The sequence below is a fragment of the Gigantopelta aegis genome, chromosome 6, assembly GCF_016097555.1.
Source record: "Gigantopelta aegis isolate Gae_Host chromosome 6, Gae_host_genome, whole genome shotgun sequence".
NCBI classification, from domain to species: Eukaryota; Metazoa; Mollusca; class Gastropoda; order Neomphalida; family Peltospiridae; genus Gigantopelta; species Gigantopelta aegis.
In genome coordinates, this window is record NC_054704.1 from 33,517,818 (window position 1) to 33,538,245 (window position 20,428).

At 32.7% G+C, this 20,428-nt stretch overlaps 1 protein-coding gene across 2 annotated transcripts; it reads left to right on the forward strand.

Annotated features, from left to right (window-relative positions):
• Positions 1–2,059: 2,059 nt before the first annotated feature.
• LOC121375238 (cerebral cavernous malformations protein 2 homolog) lies at positions 2,060–17,202 on the forward strand. 2 transcript variants are annotated; one of them, XM_041502565.1, is made up of 12 exons: positions 2,060–2,224; positions 5,641–5,793; positions 6,291–6,374; positions 7,078–7,176; positions 7,929–8,016; positions 11,169–11,215; positions 11,871–11,988; positions 12,689–12,728; positions 13,180–13,345; positions 14,105–14,243; positions 15,126–15,249; positions 16,087–17,202. In XM_041502565.1, the coding sequence occupies exons 1-12, from the start codon at positions 2,195–2,197 to the stop codon at positions 16,232–16,234; spliced, it is 1,236 nt and encodes a 411-aa protein (XP_041358499.1). In that variant the 5' UTR covers positions 2,060–2,194; the 3' UTR covers positions 16,235–17,202. The 2 variants fall into 2 exon arrangements, with proteins under 2 accessions (XP_041358499.1, XP_041358500.1); XM_041502566.1 differs by having other exon boundaries at positions 13,195–13,345.
• Positions 17,203–20,428: the final 3,226 nt, after the last annotated feature.

Sequence of the window (20,428 nt, forward strand, 5' to 3'; positions counted from 1 at the left end):
AAGGTCACCTGACTACTAGTTTGAGGGAGTACTCTCCCTTGATAACTACCTTGCAAAAACATCAACGGATCTTTCACAAAAATGTTCAGTTACCCATCTTCATGCCTGAACACCGCCTCATGTTTTTGTTATATAAGTAGCAGTATACCATTGCACAGTTGTTATCAATTAGTACTAAAAATAACAAGTAACTTCAAACCAATGGGCTATTTTAATACTCGGCTGGGTCCCGTTCCACGAAGTTCCATTAAGTGCATAAGGTAGCTGTGCACTTAAGGTGATCTTAGGGCTAAGATCGCTTTGTGGAACGGGGCCCTGGTCAGCCTACTTGTAATAATCAAAGATATCAAGAGGCATTTCAGAATTTTGTATTTTCTTCTTCTTTTTTTTTAATGAGGAACTATTTCTTAAACCGAACTATATTTTCGAATATCAGAGATCAGAAGACAGTACGTTGGACTTTACCATCGACGGTGATGGTGAAGTCGTCAATCCATATTGGACTTAAGGCTGGTAGGTACTGGGTTCGCCTCCCGATACCGGCTCCCACAGAGCGAGTTTAACATCTCAGTGGGTAGGTGTAATGCTACTACATCGACTTCTCTATCATTAACTACTAACCCACGTTCTGGACAGGCAGTCTAGATAGCTAAGGTAGGTGTGCCCAGGACAGCGTGCTTGAACCGTAATTGAATGTAAGCCCAAATTAACTGTAAATAAAATGAAATGTACCTTACCTACTTTCTGTTTTACAAAATACCCAGAAAGACCCACCTCAAGTAGGCCTATTATGTTGTATCATAGCGACGCGCAAAACAAATACGTGTACATGTATTCATTGGTTATAATAATAAGCATTTTCAACGAAGCGATGTATATATACAGTGAATCCCTTTTAAACCGAATTTCCTCGGGACCAAGTAAAATGTCCGGTATTAAGAGGTTTCCGGTTTAGAGAGTTAAATTATGTACTGCTTTTAAAAAAGGGACCGTAAAATGTAAGGTATTGAGGGAATCCAATGTGTGTGTGTGTGTGTGTGTGTGTGTGTGCGTGCGTGCGTGTGTGTGTGTGTGTGTGTGTGTGTGTGTGCTTCCCAGAGAGCAAGTGCTATTTTATTAATAATTGGGAATACATACGATATGGTATGGTACCGTAAGTGTTTTTTCAGGTCAATACACAGAAACTGCACCTTTTTAATAAAACATTGCAAGATGCACTGAAATGACACATTACTTCTTTTTTTCGTAGTGTCAGTGAAATATCAGGGCCCAATTTCACAAAACATCGTAAGCCTAGTTTTGCACGAAACGTGTGGGAGGGGTCTTCAGACATGTACTGTTTAATTTTATTATTATTGTTTTTATAATAATTTAATTTTTTCAAGATTTTTTTTTATAGCTTTATCCGGTTGAGCATTGGTATGAAAGCAACCCATGAAAGGATCCAAAAGTTACGATTGTAAAAAACACTTTCCCAAAACTTAATAGTACGGTACACTTCATGAGAAACTTAATTTGGACTGTGTCTTCTTCAGATATATGTTTTCACTTCCAAATGGAATAAAACTTGCAACTCCATCAAATATTAAAATAATAATAGTAATAGTAATAATAATAATAATAATAACAATAACAATAACAATAACAATAATAATAAAATTAAATTAAAATACCGTTATTTTCGAAATTATATTTCTAACTGCAGGTATCAAGGAACAAATGAAACTGTTGTCATTTGTGAACTTTTATTCAAATGTAACCCAACTCCCAAGGTTTGACCAGTGGTTGGTGTGCCAGATATGGATAGACACAAATATTATTCAAACGACTTAATTGCAGTACATGTAGAAACGTGTTCTTTAAGCAGTTAAAAGACATATTACAGTGTTTTGAAGATGCTTCTGTAAGTTTAAATTAAAGTTTATTGTGATGATGTTTAAGATTTTTTTTTCTCATCATAATTACAGTCCTAAAGTATGCTTTTGGATTACGAATGTTTTTATGAATAACTTCACCATCTATCTGTTTCCGGAAGTATATGTGGTAGCGCCCTCTTTAAATGCGGAAGTGTATTACAAAAAGTTATTTTAATGCATCAAAGTAAATTTCTTTCTTTCTTTTTTAAAAATCTGTATTTAACCTGCACTTATTGATTATGCAGTCTGTTTGGGGTTAAAATGAAGAGGTGTTTGCCATGGACGAGGACCCAAGGTCAAAACGAAAGGTACTGTCGGACCGTAGGCTAGTTATTCAACTTGTCAACTTTCAAGTAGAGCTGGGCGGTATTGAACTTCGAGGTTCGGTATCTATATCGGTATTTTTGGGGTGATTTACCTCGGTATCGGTATGGTATTCGGTATTCAGACGATACTGGCTTTAAATGCATGCCTGTGTTAAAGATCACCCGCTAATTTCATCTAAATACAATTAAATTCCATACACAAGACTCTCGTCTGATTTATACCAACCCATTTTACATTCGTCAGATTAGTGAAATTATCTTGGTACGGTAAATCGGTAAATTAACATAATACCGATACCAAACGGTATATATATACAGTATCTTCAGTGTTCTCGCTGTGTGAAATTTAAAGGAGGGCGGTCGGTTGGCACCACACCCTTCAAAAAAAATAAAAAAATGCCAATAAACGAAAAGCAAGAAAAAAAGAAGAAAAAAAAGAGGGGGTGGGGGGGGGGGGGAGGAGTAGTTTGGTTATCATATTGTTGTGTGTTGGTATACTTTGAGAAAAGACATACTCCTTATTTTGCCGACAAAAAAAGTGCAAAGGGGTTTATAAAAAAAATCTCGTCTTTTAATTGAATCGAAGATGATATCGGTCTGACATTCACGGGCAGTTCTGGTTTTGCTGGACCGATCAAAGTTTTAATATTATTTTTAATAAAGATTTCAAGATATACGAAAAACAATAAAGATGTTTGTAAAGTGATCTCCTAATGTCAGATACATTTTTGTTATTTCCATCTTCATCGAATGAATGATAAAATATTATCACCAGCTGATAAAAAGTAGTTTTGTTTTTGTAAAGGCGGTGTATATATTATTTGGCACTCAAGATAAATGATTTTAATGATAAACACTACCACTTCTGTTGTTTTTATAAGCGTTCATATCCCCTCAAAATGAAAAGTTTACAATATTTTATAAAGAACTGCTGAATAAACAGAATAACAAAGTAAAAATCATTTAGTTTCAACCAATTATATCTGCAACTGAGGACAAAATACCAAACAATAGTTAGTGGAAACAAAAGACAGAATGACCGTTCTGATCACGTGACAAATTTGGCGCTAAATAAGAGGGTTTTTTTCAATCGGAGATTGCCGAATCCGTAAAAAATAAATAAAATTCATTGCTTACATAAAATATAACTTTTATTGTGTCTATCAAACATACAAATGGATACAGATATTGGACAAAATAGAGGCTGTTAAAAATACTGTTAAATTACGTTACGGTAACTGTCGTAAATGTTTCGTCAATTGCTTTTTCGTACACAACGCGGCTTGTTTCCTTTGATGTGCAGTGTGCAGACTGTTGTTTTTTGTGTGGAAAAAAGTGCATTTGGAAATAGTGGAGATAGGTGCTGAAAAATAAAGAGGGGCACTCAAAAATAAAGGAGGGCGCTCAAAAATAAAGGAGGGCGGGGAATGTGAAAGGAGGGCGGCAAAATGGAGCAGCGAGAACACTGCACCTACAATAATACTGAACTACTGGTTGTAATGTTTGCCCAATTAATTCACTATTATCATATAATCATTCCCCACAGCTAATATACCTTACAATTTTGGCAATTGTAAATTCTTATTAGAGTTCCCCATCTTTTTTTGAAGAGTATATTTAAATTTTAAAATATTTTTTGGACCATATCAAGTTGCACCTCTGAAGCTGCACAGTCCCATGGGTAGAGGTCGTTATTTATATTGGTCAATTAGACATGAATTTTATTTTTCAGTTGTAATTTTTTTAACGTTTATTTAACCAAATAAATTTTTAAACTGTATTTCATTTCCAAATAAATTTGCAGCATGTCAGAAAGTCTGACGAAACATCAAGTTGTTTGATTATATTCATAAATGAAACGTTTTACTCCCTATCTCAGTGCATATAATTTTGCAATATTTTATCCACAATTGATCGTAGTTGTTATTTGCCAGTTTTATTACTTTTTCTACATTTAATAGTGAACAGAATACAACACAGACTTTTACCTCAATATATACCCATCGAAATCATACTTTTACAAACATTTAGGCTCATTTTGACCCATAGGTGTAATGTTTCCAAAGATGGGTTTCACTACCTCATGAAAAGTAGTTCCATGGGTACAATGTAACATTATTTCACCATTTCGTTGACAGGCACAGTTTCATTTTTGACAGGCTCAAATTGATTGACATAGGTCATTTTGAGTGACAGGTACCACTAAAAAATAATTTCCAGGCCAGCTAGTGGAGTATTAGTACTGTTTTAACAATCAGTTGGCTAAAAAATGGTGAATTTGATTACTAAATATTGCTTGAATGCAATGTGGTCACAAGCACTTCCTGTTTTATACTTAGCAGTAAATTTACTTGTGGTTTACTTGTGGAAAGTATCATGAATAAATCAAACTGTCAGCCAGATATTAACAGTTATTATTACTTCAGTGATTATTCAGTTAACATAAAACACATAATTATAATGTATCCTAATGATTCATTTTATTTTAGTTATACTTATTTTCCTTCTTCATTCCAATGAAGGTTCAAACATGCTGACCTGAGCACACATCTCAGCTATCTGGGTTGTCTGCCCAGAACAGTGGGTTAGTTGTTAGCTAGAGAAAGTTGGTGTAGTGACCTTACACCTACCCTATGAGTTATTAAACTTGTTCTGGTTAGGAGCTGGTACTGGAGATGCAAATGTCTACAACAATTACATTATATATACATGTGATATATGTAAATTGTGATAGACCTGTCAAAAATAGACAAGAAATTGTTACATGTTTAGGTCTATTGAAGATTTCTGTAGCATAGTTTATAATGTGGATTGTGGAATGAAAATGCATAGCTAAAATATTATACTGACTCCTATATACTGTATTTGTTGATTGTTTTATAGATAATTCTTTGCTTGCAAAAAAGGATTAATGAATGGATCTGTACCAGCATTTGAAGGGAAATGTAGCTCATGTGAGCTCCGTGGTCTAGTGGATAAACTACTGGACAATCAAGCTGACGACAGTGGTTCAAATCCCGTCAAAGCTGGCTCACACATTCATTCATCTTTCTCATCTATCACCCTCTGCCTATCATTCTCATTATCTTAATATAAAAAACTTTCCAATTTCTCCCACGATTTCAATCTGTTTCGACCCATTCTATCAGTTTCCTCTGACTCTGTCTTCTGAACTGTCCACACCATCGCCAATTTTAATATTTAATAGCTCATTTTATTCATAAAATTTAAAAGCTCAAGTGTTTTCTAATCCTATACTAGTCTATTGAGAATCAGTGTTCAAAACTGAATGTGTCACCCATGCTTATTTTGAATGCTCTAATTTGTATCTATGTACAATATTGTAAGCTTATTAATTTACATATCAATTTTGCATATAATTTTATTTTATTTTGTAGACCATCTTCCACCCCATAAAAAGTTCCAAAGTTGGAAGACCGGAACCTAGCATGTATGATCGACGTACGCTGAAGAGTTACGATCTTAAACCTCCAGACTACTACATAAAACCACATATCCTGATTGAAGAAAATGTTGAAAAAATTGTTTTGGTAGATCATACATATAGTTCTTGCAGCTATGTTTAATTTTTTTGTGTGTGCCTGGATTACATTATGAAGCTTGCCCATTCCACATATCTGTTCATCCAGGGCCATAGCATGGGCTACACTTTAAAATGTTTGATATCCAATAGCTGATGATAAATAAATCAATGTGCTGTAGTCGTTAAACAAAACAAACTTTTCATTATATATATTTTTACAATAATTTGATATGTAACAATATATTGTTTTTTGTTCCAACTGCCAATTTTTTTATTATTACCCGTAACTGGGTTAAAGGGAATCCTGAATGTAATTACAAAATATAATATTTTATTATTTAAAATATTTAAATGATGTCATTAGCCACATGTGTTTCATGTGAGTAGACTAATTCAGTGTCTTTTGTAATGTCTGCCAAACAAGGATAGTCCCATTTAATATGTTGAGGATTGCCAATTATGAACCAAATAAATTAACAAATTTAAATTTTACTTGATTTTCAGTATGTTGGAATAATCGAAGCTGTTCCTGTGGATATTGACACAACAAACCGAACTACTGTTCTGAGAATTATTGATGAAGGAAAGGTAACAATCTAGATGCATGCATACACTGTAGGTTTGTTAGCTGACATTTGTTAAATTGCTATGTTGTTGCTACAGCCACAGAAGACTTACAAACTAGAATATTTTATTGTGAGAAAAAGCTATTTTACATCAATGGTTGTGTCCCCTTCAGAATTATTCTTTGATGAATATGAATAACGTTTGAAAATAATTACATTACTCCACTTGAATTGTGTTTGGAAATAGCATTGTGGAACATGAATTATGTTTGAACATAACAAATATTAGCTAACTCAAGTCTTATTGCAATCAACTGGTATCGTAATCTACCTTCATACAACACTCGGGTCTGTCACCATTTTTTTAATTACTGTCTAACACAAAATAGTGGATTAGCACCACGCTTCTGAGTGTTAAGATGAAACATAATACATTTTTATGTGATAGAGAAAAGTAATCATAGCCGAACGATGTCAAAGAATGGTGTGCAACAATAAAAACATTAATGTGGAAAATCTATTCTGAATACTCAATAAAAATACACCCAAAATTGCATCTTTAGTTCTTGATGTCAATAATGTTTTTTATTACACTATAAAATATCTGATCATTTTGTTTTGTATGTATTGTTTTAATTCTCATATTATTGTCAGCATTGTCATTAATCATGTTAACACTATCCAGTTTATGAGTAGTAAACACAAAACCTTTGCTTTTGTTTCAGAAAAAGCATTTCATTCCTCACCATGTTGGGTATGACAATCAGGCCATTTTCAGTATCAGCGTATACAATGTCAAAATTAGTCGGTACAATGCTACTGAGGTATGTTTTTAAAGGTAGTATTCATGGTTTAAGCTGTCACTCGCCAAATGCGAATTAAAAGTTGAATTTAGCAAATATATTTCATGACTAATTCGTCAAAAAGATAATAAAAAAATTATATATTGTGTACAGATGTACATTTACCACCATTTTTGCTCTTTAGTTTAATGAAACTTGAATTTGGTGACAGATTTTCTTAGAAAATTTGCCAAATTGCTGATATTTTATGAGCTTCCTCCTAAACACTTGAGTATTTGTAGTCTGAAGAACAGGGATTTGATTTGGGTTTTTTCCATTTTAAACAGATTGGATTTAACATTTGCTGGCAATTTTTAATTATTTTTTTTACCACATTGTGTATGTGTAACTTGTACAAGTTTTGTTTCCACCCTCTCTGTGTGATGTGCATATGATTCCTTTATGGTTACATTCAGTATTTTGATGCCGTTCGTCACAACCTCTGCCATTTAAAATATTGTTAGAGTTATCTTTGTATAATAATTTTAAATTCAGTGATATTTAAGCACATTTGTAATGAGTCACTGGCAGGTATAAGTTTGGAAATTGCTAAACTTAGTTTCGAAAAGAAACACAGTATAGTGAGTGCTGTGAGTTTACAAAATTAATATACTGTCTATATGAATTACTGCCATATCAGATCAGGGGTATTAATATGATATTATCCTGTATGACATTACTGATGTCATTGTTTCTATGTTTATAATGATATACCAAGCTAATTTCTTCTGCAGGATTTGCTTGTGAGAATTCCAATTCATGAAATAGCAACCACGTGTTACATCAAAGATGATGGCCAACACATCCTTGCTATCAAACATGGTAAGTGTAAAAATTCACAAAGAGGGTGAATTGTTGAACTGCTAGAGAAAGTGCTGCAACTGCAGTCAGTTTGATTTAATAAATCACTGTTAATGATCAGAATATTATTTTATTATAATAATAAGTATGAAGTATTTTACAATTCTGGACATACATATAACTCTATCTGGTACTTTCTTTGGATTTAAATCCACCATGGCCATGCCCTTATTTCCTCCCTTATTATTATCAAATGATATCCAATCCCACTTTTAAAGTTATAGAAAGGCAGATTCAAAATGACTCCGAAAACACTTTTAAGTAAATTGTAGCTATCCGGTGTTATCATTTGTATCCATTTTCAAAATGACCTTTATCAAAGAGTAATGACAAACCATAAAATTATGCTTGATTTAATAATTAAAAATATCACAGGGTGCCATGAATAAATGTATACTCTTTGCTGCATTAATTAGCAAATTGACCAACAAAACAGTGTTTGTTATCAGAAAAATGCGTCAGAAATCAAAATTAACATGGAATCTTATTTTGCATCTAATAATAATCTCTAAATACTTTTTAAGAGATGTTTTTATCCTTTTTTAAAATATTGATCACTACTGAGTATAGTGATGTTGGTATTGAGTAGCGATGTTTCAAAGATCGATTATAATCCCAAATTGATCGATTGTAATCACAAATTAATCGATTGTAGTCACAAATTGATCGATTGGACTCCGATGTGATGATCAGTTATAAATTCTATGATCAGTTGTCGTGGAAAATGTTAACTGTAGTTGTTTTTACAGGTTAGATGATAAAATTGATGCAAATTTCTAGAATTTGTGTTTGTTTTCACGTGTAAGTAAATAAAAATGGATATTAAATGGGTGCGTAAGGAACAATTAGCAATTTGCAGGATATATCCTGGTAAGCATTACCATAGATCCATAGTTCTAATAATTCAACTCTTTCTTAAGTTCATATAATTACAACCAGTTAAAAATCGAAAGTTGATCGGTTGGTGCAAACCAATTATAGCCGATGATGAAATTCCAACCGATTCCCAACACCAGTGTTGATTATTAAGTGTTTACTGTGGTGGGTCTAGCATTATGATGTGTCTTGATGTAAACTTGACTGGGACAGTTGCCTTACCTTTGCCTTAAGTTACCAGTGTTGATTATTAAGTGTTTACTGTGGTGGGTCTAGCATTATGATGTGTCTTGATGTAAACTTGACTGGGACAGTTGCCTTACCTTTGCCTTACGTTACCAGTGTTGATTATTAAGTGTTTACTGTGGTGGGTCTAGCATTATGATGTGTCTTGATGTAAACTTGACTGCGACAGTTGCCTTACCTTTGCCTTACGTTACCAGTGTTGATTATTAAGTGTTTACTGTGGTGGGTCTAGCATTATGATGTGTCTTGATGTAAACTTGACTGGGACAGTTGCCTTACCTTTGCCTTACGTTACCAGTGTTGATTATTAAGTGTTTACTGTGGTGGGTCTAGCAATATGATGTGTCTTGATGTAAACTTGACTGAGACAGTTGCCTTACTTTACCAGTGTTAATTATTAAGTGTTTACTGTGGTAGGTCTAGCATTATGATGTGTCTTGATGTAAACTTGACTGGGACAGTTGCCTTACCTTTGCCGTACGTTACCTTTGTAATAAAATTGGGGACAAGACGTAGCCCAGTGGTAAAGCGCTTGCTTGATGCATGGTCAGTTTGGGATCGATCCCCATTAGTGGGCCCATTGTGCTATTTCTCGCTCTAGCCAATGCACCACGACTGGTACATCAAAGGCCATGGTATGTGCTATCCTGTCTATAGGATGGTGCATATAACAGATCCCTTGCTGCTAATCAAAAAGAGTAGCCCATGAAGTGGCGACAGCAGGTTTCCTCCCTCAATATCTTTGAGGTCCTTAACCATATGTCCGACACCATATAACCTTAAATAAAAAGTGTTGAGTGTGTCGTTAAATAAACCATTTCCTTCATGCTTTCTTGTAATAAAATTATGAACTATGAGGTATATGGTTTAAATCTATTTAAATCTGCATTCCCAGTAATGAGTGAAATGTGTTATTCCTAGTTTTGCTTTCACTTATGCGCAGCAGAGCATTTAAAAAAATACCTATGCTAGATGTTCCACATTTTATCCGTGAACAAGGCTACGTTACATGTTTTAATATTTTCAGTATGTTTTCTAAAGAGCAGATGGGGGGGAAAAAATCATACGAATTACAAATTATGTCAATATTCAAGAGAAAACGTTCAGACTACATCACTAATCTAAAGTGTTAATTCTTTGTTGTTGCTTTCTTTCTTTTTAGCCAAAAAGCTATTTTAATGCATGATTTTCTATAATTTTGACAAAATTAAAATAACCTTTATTTGAAATGAAGACATGTAAAGTCATCTCCTGATGTTTGAATATAACTTGCCAAAAATATTTTTGGTCTGGTTGTAACTTTACTTTATTATAAAGTTAAGCTTCAAAAGAATAACTGCACAGAATAAAAAGAACCCAGGTAATAATAAGCAGATCGTGAATGCTCTACAGTCGTCAAAAGAAATTGTGTGTGGGGGCGGGATTTAGCTCAGTTGGTTGAGTGCTCGCTTGTCTGAGGTGCTTTCATCACAGGATCGAACCACCTCAGTGGACCCATTCGAATGAATGAATTAATGTTTAACGACACCCCAGCACAAAAATACTCATCGGCTATTGGGTGGGTTTTTTCCCGTTCCAGCCAGTGCACCACAACTGGTCAAAGGCTATATGTGCTTTCCTGTCTGTGGGAAAGTGCATATAAAAGATCCCTTGCTGCTGATGGAAAAATGTAGCAGGTTTCCTCTGATGATTATATGTCAGGATTACCAAATGTTTGACATCCAATTGCAGATTAATCAGTGTGATCTAGTGGTGTCGTTAAACAAAACAAACTTTAACTTTAAGTTGTGAGCGGGGGTCAATGGGGGTGTTGTTTGTAGAGAACTATTTAATATGTTATATACTATAACTTAAAGGTCAGCAGTGAAACAATCACCATTCCCTAAGAGCAAGAGCTAGAGAATATAGCCTTCACGAAAACACTTCACCTTTGTTTATGTTAAATAATTGTCTATATTTATAAAGTAACTATGTGGTATCTTCTATTTTAGGTACAACTGAAAACTGCAATCTGACTGTGTTATATTGTGATAATAAGGTAAATTTGCACTCAGTGTCTATAAATAAAACTGTAAATCAAGGGCCAATATTATGTTATAACAGAACAATATATATATATTTATTTATTTATTTCTTTAATTATAATTTGTTTTTGGTTTTTGAAATAAATACTTTATTATTATGATTATGATTCCCTGAATTCTATTGTTATACTGTTTCAGGTTTTGACCTAAATTTTGTTTATATTTGGTTGATTTGTCAGATGACTTGAAAGCAAAAATATTTGTCAATTAATCCAAAGTTTGAAAAAATCTGCCTGTTATTATCATAGTATTCCCATTGATAGCGTGTCGGTAAAATCATGGAACCGAAATTTGGTTTCCCATGATCATTATATTGAGTAAGACTATTCATTGAAAATAATATATATGTAATAATTGTTTTTAAAACAGTTTCCGATGGGTTCCCATGATCACAAGGCACAGAACTGAAAGAGTGTTTCCCATGTAATTTGAAATCCTTTCAGGCTGTCCTTTTAACAATGGTATTTGTAAATCGCACAACCAAATGAGTTACATGGAAGAAAAATCACATTATAATTTTTGTGCCTCGTGATTGACTCTTGATTTTTCTGATAACTTGTAGATGGTTGCCGTTGTTCTCAAGTTCCTGTTTTAAATATTTGTTTGCAGCAAACCGTAGAAGAAATATGTGCCTTGTTCAGCCAGTGTTTCCAACTCGTGTACACTGATGCGACCTTGCAGTGGTTAGACAATAAGATTGATGCTAGTTCCTTAACCAACTCAACAGGTAAGGCCATGCTTAATTAACACTTTCTTCAAATCACTCTGAAAATGGATGTACATAAATGAATAAAACAACACAAAATCTTAAAATAATATTGTATCCAGAATTGCTATGTCAGTTAGGAGGTAATAATGAAGCACACCACACACCCATAAATGAGTCAATCTTTTTTAACAGTAAGCCCTCTTTGTCACCCGTTTTCTCCATACCCCACCTGCCCCCACACCCCACACCCCACCACAGTTTGAGTTTGATTTGACCATCCCTTACTTAAATGTCAAAAGGACTATCCTGAATTTGCAGCAATGTAAAAAAGGTTTCGGCAAATAAAATATTTTTATAGTATTAAAATTACAATATGGATTTCTGGACATCGTAATGTTTTGTAATATCTCAATATTGAAATTTGTTTAAAACAACTTTGTATACATGTACAACTTTATTATTTCTTCCCATGCCCAAATTAAATTTGAAATAATTAGGCAAAGGACATTCAAAATGCTTTATACGTATAATGCTTTAAATTTAAAACATTTTACGGTGTTTTAAGGTAATAAAATGTGTTGAGTGCCTTTTTATGTAAAACATTTCTTCCATCCTTTTGCATAGATTATCAGCCCATAAAATAGATTTAAGCGTTTATTGTTTGCTTGTTGTGAAAGTTATCTAAATATTAATAACATTTTTATTATTTATTTTTTAGGTTCATCAACAAACCGGATTGAGAAACCGAGGCTTTCATTGTAAATATCCAATCATGCACATTATTATATTAATATTTACTATAATGAAAGTGAGGATTTGTTGAATGATAAACAATAGATCTAACGGACTCACATGTTTTTCCCAATTCAATCAGAATAATAATGGCACCACTTGTTTGGAGCCAAAACAGCATATACAGTAGCATGACATAAAAATATTTGGACTTGCAAACACATTATTTGTTAGTTGGTAATACCTCTAGATATTTTTTTGAAATGGCATTTAAAAAATAAAATAAAATTGGGTATGAACAAAATTGTATGCACAAAATTCAGTCACCAATGATTAGACTAACTTTATATTAAGAAAAAACAACCACCACAAGTTGTGTTATGTTGTTTGTTATAATTTTGATATACTGTTTGAGGATCTTATGACTATATTATGCGTGTCATGTAATATGATATTTTAAAAAATACAGTAAAATAGGTTTTCTATTCCAAGCATGACCGACTCAGACATAGACCTGCCAAGCAGTCCGTACAACCCTCCTCTGAGGATTCGCCCTACAGACAGACCGGATTCCATTGGACGGAGTACGAGAGGCAGTGATGTCAGTCTGGCTAAGGAACTGCTGAAGGAAACTGTTAACAAGGTGCACACAAGCAAATCACAATACCCAGTGGTGGATCCAAAAATCCTGGGTGGGGGGCAATGGCATGTGGCCAAAGGCCACAAATGTTACAGAAAGGCATCCTTGAATTCTTCATAAAAAATGGGAAAATAGAATAAAAATATAACTCAGGCAACATTTAAGTGTGGGGTGAGGGGAGTTCCGCCACTGATACCATACACAAGTAGTTAAAAAATTGTTGATTAGGCTCCAGTGATGTGATCATAATAGACTTGTAAAAAAATATATTAGTCCTCTACTGTCCCAACCGGAAGGGACTATAGGTTTTATCTCTGTCCTGTCTCAGTCTGTCCGACATATAGTTTTCAAGATGGTTTTTTCACAATGCCTTGAGATATTCAGTTGACGTTTTGTGCATATCAGGGTTTTTATTTTGTTTTGTTTCTGTGTAAGTACTGTAATAAATATAATACAGCATGTGTATATTCAACAAAATTAACAATTACTTGCTAAACTAAGGGAGCTAACTTTTCATGATCATTATCACAGCAAATTTGTAATAACGGCAAGAGGGTTGACTACTGTAAAAGGTTACATGTAGTAGTTTTGTTTTTTTTTGCTTTATTTATAACAATAACAATATAAATATTAATTTAAAAATGGATTAAATCTACTTACATATTTGATATAAACAAATGAAGTTATAATTGAAACATAAAACATAATTTTTGTCAGTCTGACATCTCTTGGAATTAATCTGTCTTTATGTTTTGCTTCCAGATACACCATTGTCTTTCCTCTGACGAGCTCAGCCGGTTTGCCAAGCTGCTCAGCGTCATGCATAATGAGATGCCTTTTCTCGATTTCTGTGAGAAAATGCGAGAGCTGTTTGGATCTGATAGGAAGTATATGTTGGCAGGTAGCTACTCTTTGTATGTTATTCTGCAGGTCTGATATCACTTGTAAACTGACCTCAGTGGTATAAAGGTTAGGGCATTCATCTAATGACTGGTAGGTAACTAAGTCTACATTTCGATATTATCTTTTTCTTCCAGAGTTACTTTTAATGGTTGGATAGGACAGACAGCCCAGATAGCCGAGGTGTGTTTAGGAGATTGATATATATTTGGATATAATCACGAAAATCAACTTTAAATTAAATGTATTATATCGTGTAAACTATTTGAATTTGTAAGCTGTGATCATTTATTCTCTATCAAGGAATTAATTTTTTTTTTTTCTTGATTGATGTGATTTTATACCTTTTAGTTGCATTTCAGGGGGCGTATTTTTTTTGTTTAAAATAATTTTCATAAAGAAGACTATTTGATCTGGAATGTAAAAACATCATTAATAAAGTATTGTTTAAAGTTTTAAGCTTTTGAAAGACATTTTATTTTTAATAAAAAAAAAATTGGTTCATAAATAATAATGCTCAGTAAGACAAAGTAGCAATATAAAGTGACGTCATCAGATATGACATTTCCTGATGACGTTGTTTTTACTTTGTTCATCGAGAATTTACAAACTGACATTGCTATGGCTGGACCAATGGGATGATGTTAAATTGTAATGAATGTAACAAAAATGTTATTATTTTAAAATTTTACCCAGGAGTAAAACAATCTCCTCATTTCCATCTAAGAAATCACAATGCCACATGTCTTTCTCACCCATACTTTGTAACTGTTAACTTTGTATAACTATGCTATTCTTATGAAAGGCAGCTATCGGTGAAGTAATTGAAGAAGGGTGGGGAAGGAAAGAACCCTTTCTACTATAATCCATCTTTTATTTTCAGAACTGAGCCCATTTATTCCTGCTGAGCACTACCAAGAGTTTGAAGACTATCTTCAGCAACAGGGCATTCCTCTCCCAGGAAATGTTAGCACTATATCTAGTACCAGAAGCAACCATGGCTACACGTAAGATCTAATAATTATATTATTTATTTTACATTAAGTCAAGACCACCAACTATGACTTTGCTTATGTTCTGGGGACAATTCAAAAAATATATATATTAAAATAAATAAATAAATAACATGGTTGTGAAAAATGTTAAAACCTGTGAATAAAATTAGTTTCACTTTCTTTTTTCTGTTTTTTCACTAACAAAAGAAATATAGCTATTACTGTAACATGTTAGTATAATATAATAATTTTTGTTCTGTGATCACCAAATATTCTGCGGGAAGGTATCACTAGAAAATATTGATTCAAGATTTGTAATAAAAAAAATAGTTCTATTGAAAAATACAGATTGATTGAATTTTAAAAATAAAATATTAACACTAATTAATATACAAAGCAATCATGACTACAAGTAATATATAACATTACTAGTATTGCTAGAAAATACAGATTCAGTGATAAAATTACAAACTTTCTGCCATTATATGATTTACTCTATTCTGATTGCCTGATATTACTTAAAAACTGAATGTTATCCTTTGATAAATCTCAGAAAATTGTCATTACAGAAAATAGGTCATGGAAATGATGTTACAAACTGATTTATGTGTATTTTTAACTAAATAAGTTGTGTTGTTTGTAATTTTTATAATTATTTTTCATTTTTTGTAAGTTTATCGATGTATACATCACCAATTTAGAATAACTTGCTGTTTTATACAACAGATAACTGATATACATTGATAAATTCACACAAAAAAAAGACAAACAATTCTTAGTTAGCACACGATCTGATAGAAAATGTTACAGGAAAAAATTAATAAGCTTTTGCCATTCTTATTTTGACAGTCGTTCTGTGAGTGAGATGTCAAATGCCAGCACAATAAGCAACGGTGATCACCAGAGCTCACAGGCCATCGACTACATCACTGACCTCATCAACAACATGAATGCAAGTGTTAGCGTCAACACCAACCCTGACAGCCATATGCCTTGACAATAACCACAACTATACTTACATGAACAATGATCTCAGTGTTCACTGTTGGCATAATTGATTTCTTTGAGGAAAAAACGAAACAAGAACTGTGTATCAACACCTTCCTGCCCCCATTTTACTATGACCTAAAATCATACTTATAAACATTTTAAGTCCAGGGCTTTAGCAGTGTCTCCAGACTTTAACGATATGCTCTTTGTATGGGTGAGACTTAAACAAAATATTTTATTAGCACATGGCCTAATATACTTATCTTGAATTTGTGCTCATAAACTATTAGGGTCGATTTTTCATTTCCATTACAGTTAAATCACAATTAAAAATCATGCTTCTGAGCTGTTGTATTCCCAAAAAATAGGTTAAAATGTCAAGCTGGAAACATCAGGTGGTCAAAGTTAGCTTGGATTATGATGAAAATTGCATTGGCAAATGGAATTTCAATTACTCCTTTCTTAGAGGATTTTTGTGTGTGTGTGAATCACACCTAAATTATTAATGACAATTTGGCCGTTGCACTCAAACTTTTAATACAGATAAAACACAGTTTTTGGAAATGTCTCGATGTTTTGAGTCGAAAGTTTTTCTGAGGACAATGATAGTTCTTTTTTAATATTAATGAATGCATCATTGTGTTTTTCTAAATCTATTTTATTAAAAAGAGCTACAAAATGAACAGATCATAAACATTATGGTTACTGTAGTAAAGTATAACCATACAATCAGTGTTAATGAATAAAAAAGAAACACTACTATATAATTATGGAAACTAGTCAATGGAATAGCACCATAATAAAATAACCGTAACACCTGTTTTGGTTAAATGTGCCACACATTTGATCTGGAAATTTAAATTTGTTAATAGTGATTGTTAAAATAGTTTAAGTAAGACTTAAAGGGACATGCCCTAGTTTTTAGACACTAAGGCATATTTTTTACTATTGGAGCCGTTTCTGATAACTGAAATCATACTTTACTTAGATTTTATTGTTTAGATTATCAATTTCCATACATTCGAAGTGTTTTTGGCCATCCTTGTGTTTTTAATATCAAAAAATGCATTTCTCATATTTTTGAAAACGCACGTGTGTCTGAGAAGTAACAGTTATGGAGTCGAGTTTTAGTCTATTTTAAAGAGGATATTTCACCATTTCAAAGTCACAGACTCATGTTTCACTCAATTGTAACTTTATCCAAATGTGTTACAGGTTTGTAGATTAACTAAACGTAGTGTTAATTTTCACGGGTTGAAACTAGGGTATGTCCCTTTAAGTGAATTTACCATAATTAGTACCCTACAAGATACTTATCAGAAACTTCAAACTTACATGACTTTGAATAGATGTTTCTTGATTCAACTTAAAATGTCTGTCTTTTTCCACAAATATCCGATCAACTGACCAGAAAAGAAATGATAGTGATATTTAGGTGGTGGGATTTACCGGTAGCTGTTTTATTTATGGTTGTGATAAGAGCTAGTATTCACCTACCTATATTACGAATATTGTGCCAGCCTTATAAAATGTATCAGGTAGATTGGTGGTGGGGCTTAAAGAATCGCATGACACACAGACTGACGGGAAAACATTGGGGTTTTTTAAAAAACGATGAACAGCAAATTTATTTTTGTAAAAATCAAGGTTCTATCTACACATGTATGTTGAATTGTGCTATCAAAGCACTGCAGCAGTAATTCAACATTGTGCTCAAACTGCAAAATTCAATTCGTCAATTTGCTGTCTTTATGCTTAAGATGGATGCGATTTATTTTATAGTTTATCAGATTTCAGTTATTTGTTTGCATAAAATAGTTTTAAATAGTAAACTGTATTTGATCTGAAATGCTAAAAAAAACTGCCTTTATTTGAGCTTTTATTTTTAAATGGGTATTGCATTTTTGCTGTTAATTATTAGGTAATTTCAATGACTTTCATCTGTATAAACAGTTGTCGGACTTAGGAAATGGAAGGTAGATTCATTGTTGAGCTGCACTAGTCTTAGTTATTTTTGTGTTGTGTTCTATAGTCTATACATTTTAATAATAATGCAGGCATTTAATAATATTTCTATTATTATTATTATTATTAAAATAAAACATTAGTAAGCTGTCACTTGAGTCTATAAAACTTATTCTTTAAGTGTAGGTGATTACATGCAATCCTTTAACTTGCATTTTATTCCTTTAATGAATGTATAAATTTTATACAATGATAGAATTTAAGTTTTTCCCCAAATACCTTTTTTAATTGGCAGGATTTTTGTTTTAATTTAATTTTCAAGAGCAAGAGATTAATTTTTTTTTTTATTAATTTTTTTTAAAAATGTATATTGTGTCTTGCAAAAGCTATTTTTGTATTTCAACATTTTCCTGACTGGTAAGAAAATGGATGCTGGTTATTCATTTATTTTATTAAGTGTTTATTGGTAGATGCATCGTGGATGATAATTTGTCATGTATGTATAAGCCAATATATTATGGATCTCAAGACAGGAGGTTGTGTAATGTTTCTGCTTGACAACCTAATACACCTCGGGTGAATGCTTTTCCATTTAGCTAATCATGCTCAATAGATTGGACAGAGACAACTGAACACATTAATTTTTATCTGCATTGCAAACAGTGTAGTTGTTTGATAAATTGTAGGAACTATTAATCATATCACTTTACACAAGATAAACATCTATCGCTTAGATGTTCACAATGTATTCAAAGGATCTTCCATAAAAGTTGATGTTTTTCACAATCCGATCAATGTTTATAGTTGGGGGGTGGGGGGTGGGTGGTTAAAAGCCCTGTTCAGATTGCTATTCAGGTAAACAAACAAAAAAGCCTGTATTTTCAGGTCCCAGTTTGTTTTAAAATAACAGTAAAAAAAATAGTTTTTGTAAATAACGACTGTCTGGGATAGTGTACTTGTATAAATTATTGTGATTATCTGTTCCTGTAAACAAAAAAATGGTTGAATTACATATTGGGTCACAGAATTAGAGGTGTACTACTATTGTTCGATGGTGGAAAGTACTGGCTGCAACGGGATTTAATGATTTATGTTTGGATTTGAGGTGGGGAGGGGTGAAACCCAATCTGAACAGTGGAAAAACATTGACATTTATGGACAATTCCTAACATTCTGAGGTTGTGCTTTGGGTGGTGGGTGGGGAGAACCTATTTGTTTGTTATTGTGATAAAATGTATCAGGAAGATTATAGTTTAGCATTCTAGTTTGCATATTGTAAACAAATATTTTTGTAAAACTTAAGTAACAAATATCTCCTTATAAATAAAATTTAATTCATATCTGTATTGCAAGCAGTGCACTGTCAGTGGTATTCACATCACAATTTCAGTTTAGTTTTGCATATTAAGCAAACATGCAGTCAGAAATTCTGTACTGTACAAGGATGTCATTACTGGTTAAAGTAGGGGCTTAATTTGTAAAGTAGAGTGGGGATAGCCTAGGTATAACTGGGGATATTTTGCCGAGGACTAGTAGGTAGTGGCTTTGGTAACCACAGCTGCAAAACTAATTGTATGCTACTTGTACTTCATGGTACCACAAATCAGACACAACTTTATGGCTGCCACTTCATGACACAAAGTGAATGGTTTTCAAAATTTAAAAAAAAGAAGATAATATTTAGAAAACTAATTTTTTTTTAAACATAAATAACAAATACTGTTCTAATTTGATCATTTTGGGGATCTCTTTATAGGTTTTTTTTTTACAGCAGCATCCATAGAATGAAAAAAATATTTATGAATGAAAATCAAAATAAAAGGCCATTTATTATGTTTTATTACTCATTAAACAATTTGAAGTATTTTTATGTGCAGAAATTATATAGGATGTTATTGTTTTGTTTCTTTTCTGGCATAATATGAACAGATATATGGTGCAAAATTTTTGTTATCAAATGAAGTACCGGTAATTCACTTCGCCATTTCTCAACATTTAGAGTCTTCACGTCTCAAAGAGAGCATTAGTTTGAATGAGTGACAATAATGGTCAAAATGATGTGATGAATGGCCAAAATATTTTTTATTCTCCATATATATTTTTTTGTCTGGTTAAATACAATGTATCTTTGAATATTTACCGGACATAAAATTATTACTGATTAAGAATGAATGAATATTGCCCGTTTTATACCATGAAAATGCATGTAATGCATTCATCTGGTGTCTTAATAAGT

Excerpts from the sequence above, each read along its gene's own strand:
- LOC121375238 (XM_041502565.1), top strand. The coding sequence starts at position 2,195 with ATGGACGAGGACCCAAGGTCAAAACGAAAG. Across the intron at positions 6,375-7,077 it reads GAATTATTGATGAAGGAAAG|AAAAAGCATTTCATTCCTCA; the intron begins GTAACAATCTAG and ends CTTTTGTTTCAG. Across the intron at positions 11,989-12,688 it reads TTCCTTAACCAACTCAACAG|GTTCATCAACAAACCGGATT; the intron begins GTAAGGCCATGC and ends TTTATTTTTTAG.